The sequence below is a fragment of the Alexandromys fortis genome, unplaced genomic scaffold, assembly GCF_014885135.2.
Source record: "Alexandromys fortis isolate MF-2015 unplaced genomic scaffold, M_Fortis_MF-2015_v1.1 scaffold_3865, whole genome shotgun sequence".
Taxonomy (NCBI): Eukaryota; Metazoa; Chordata; class Mammalia; order Rodentia; family Cricetidae; genus Alexandromys; species Alexandromys fortis.
In genome coordinates, this window is record NW_026071725.1 from 1 (window position 1) to 2,606 (window position 2,606).

Consider the following 2,606-nt stretch of genomic DNA (forward strand, 5'->3'; position numbering starts at 1 on the left):
CTCTTCTGTTTACTCCACCCACCTATGTTCTAACCAATAAAATGGGCCAAGGCAGTTTCTTTATTATAATTAACCAATGTCCTTCCTCCATCATACAAATATGATTATCTTTCTTTTGACAGCTTGAGTTTACAAACCTAAATTAATACAATGTCATAGTCTTTCCATTTCCTCATTAAAGAAAGAATTGAATTTTATAATTCAAATGCAATGCAGAGATCAACAAGTGCTTACAGTTTTGAGACTCTCTGCTCTCTGAGTGAAAGTTTTATGTCATGTTAAAACTTCCTTTATTATCCTTAGAGATAAAAATACTAAATACCACTAATTTCCAGGCTGCCCCATACTTTACATTGCATTAAACTGTTCAGAAACAAGGTTTTCAATTAGAAAAATATTAGAAGTATAGAAGGAAACTTTGATGATAAGATCCTCATAATTTGATAGCCGCCCTGAGCTTGGCTGAGCGCCCTCTGGGGTTATCTTGGACATCTTCATCTTCTGGGGTAAGCACCTTCTTGTGAATCAGATCCCACATCAGAGGAGCTCTTCCAGAGCTGCTCCCCTCACTCTCATGATCTGAATCCAGCCGTGCAGTTTGCCTTACCTTCTGTCTGATGCTGAGGTTAAATCTTTCTGTCATACTTATCCCAAGCAAAAATCGTTTGACAATGCGATCTTCTAAAGAATGGAAGGAAAGCGCAACAAGACGACCACCAGTTTTCAGAAATTTCTGTGCTGTTTTCAGTCCCGTATAGAGTTCATTGAGCTCATTGTTCACAAAGATGCGAAGAGCTTGGAACGTCTTGGTAGCAATGTGGGTAGATCTTTGTAGCAAGTCCTTTCTTGCATAGACAGCTGAGGTAGGAAAGGCACCTAGAGAGATTTTTTAAGAATAAGGAAAAAAGACAAGCAACATTAACATTTGCTATGTAAATGTCATATAGTGTGCACTTTTAAAAAACTAAATTTTCTGAGAAAGTGATATTTCAGTAATAATTTCCTCTTATTTTAATTTTCTTTATGGTTTAAAACCATATAGCATAACTAACTTTTATAGCTCAACAACTATAATCAAAGAGGAAGAAATAGAAGGAGTAGACAATATTTTGAAGATATTATTACAAAATTTCACAACTTTGCAAAAACCATTAGCTTATAGTAATAAAAAGTATAATGTGCTGAAAATAAAATAAAACCATATCTAGGTGCATCATAACTGAACTGCTACAAGCTAAAGACAGTAAGAAAAATCATAAAAGCAGCAAAGAAAATAACAGATCCTCAATAAGTCAATGCACAGAGGAGAATAGACTGGGGAATGCTCAGCCATAAATAGGACCTATGTACCACAATCTACCCCTCAAGGCACAAGATTCTTCCTGGAAGAAGGGGCAGAAATTTAAGAGCTGGAGTTGGCAGTGGCAGATGACTTCAAGGAGACAGTGTTTTCCCAACACAACAGGAAGAGCACTTACAGTGATTATATAAGCATGCAGAGGACATATGCAAGTTTAGGTCAAACAAACTCCCAGCAAAGAGGTGGCCAGGTGAGCACCAAGTCCCACCCCTTGTTGAGAAGCCATTGGCCTGTGATAGCTGTTGGAAGAGGAAGAGTTTTAAATCGGATCCCTAGTAGGTTGACCACAGGCCATGGCAGGCCCCACTCCAAAGACTTCTTGGGCAAAATAAACTGAACTTTTTTGGGGAAAGGAGAAGAGTGCCCAGTGTATGAGAGAAAAGAATGGGAAGGCAGAGGCTCCTAAGCAGAGGTAGCCACCCTCTTGTGTCTTTCCCAAAAAATTTCTTCTGTGAGGTTTGTTATGCAATGTAACTTTGTGGTATTCCTTGGCTCTCGACTGCCAGGATACCTTTCCCCCCAGAACGCAACACTTGTATTGGGGAAAATAAATACTGTTTAAAGTATATACAACATGAATGATAAAAGGAAGAGTATGGTAAATTGTGAGTTTATGAAAATTAAAAAGTTTTGCTTTGAAATGTAATAAAAATCCACAGAAAAATCCACATCAAATCACCAATCTAATGATATTTGAATCTGAACACAAAAGAAGCAAAGTGCAGAATAACAGAAGCTACTGTCTCCATAACACTCTGCAACATGCACATAAGACAGACTTGCTCTGCACAGCTTAAGGACTGGGATGAGCAAAAATGATGTTTCATACAAGCTTGCATTGGAAAAGATAATATAATTATACCTTAGAAATGCCAATGAGTTTACACAAGAATTTTACCTTTACGAGCAGGTTATTAGTAAATATTCCAAAGAAATTATATTTTCATTCTAGATTTCTTATGAATGAACATCTACAAGAATGAATGAAATCCTAGTATTTTAATACCTTACATATGCTTCTTGAAAAAAAGTAAATCACACAAGGATATGTATGCTTATCTCACATTTTATAATGTTTACACAGTATCAGGACAGTCAGTGTTGTATATTAATTTTCTCTGTGAACTTCATTATACAAGAGAGAAGTAACATACAAAAGTATGAAGAACCTGGGTATCTAAATAAACAATCATGACAAGCTCACTCTGATCCCTGGAAACCTACATGCTAGAAAAGGTTAGAGTCT

The 2,606-nt window shown here is 36.6% G+C and overlaps 1 protein-coding gene across 1 annotated transcript; it reads right to left on the reverse strand.

Moving 5' to 3' along the window:
• Positions 1–6: 6 nt before the first annotated feature.
• LOC126496396 (12S rRNA N4-methylcytidine methyltransferase-like) lies at positions 7–880 on the reverse strand (the record flags this gene model as incomplete). The annotated part of the gene is made up of 1 exon (XM_050133908.1): positions 7–880. A coding segment is annotated over one exon (447 nt), but the record flags the coding sequence as incomplete, so codon positions are not given.
• Positions 881–2,606: the final 1,726 nt, after the last annotated feature.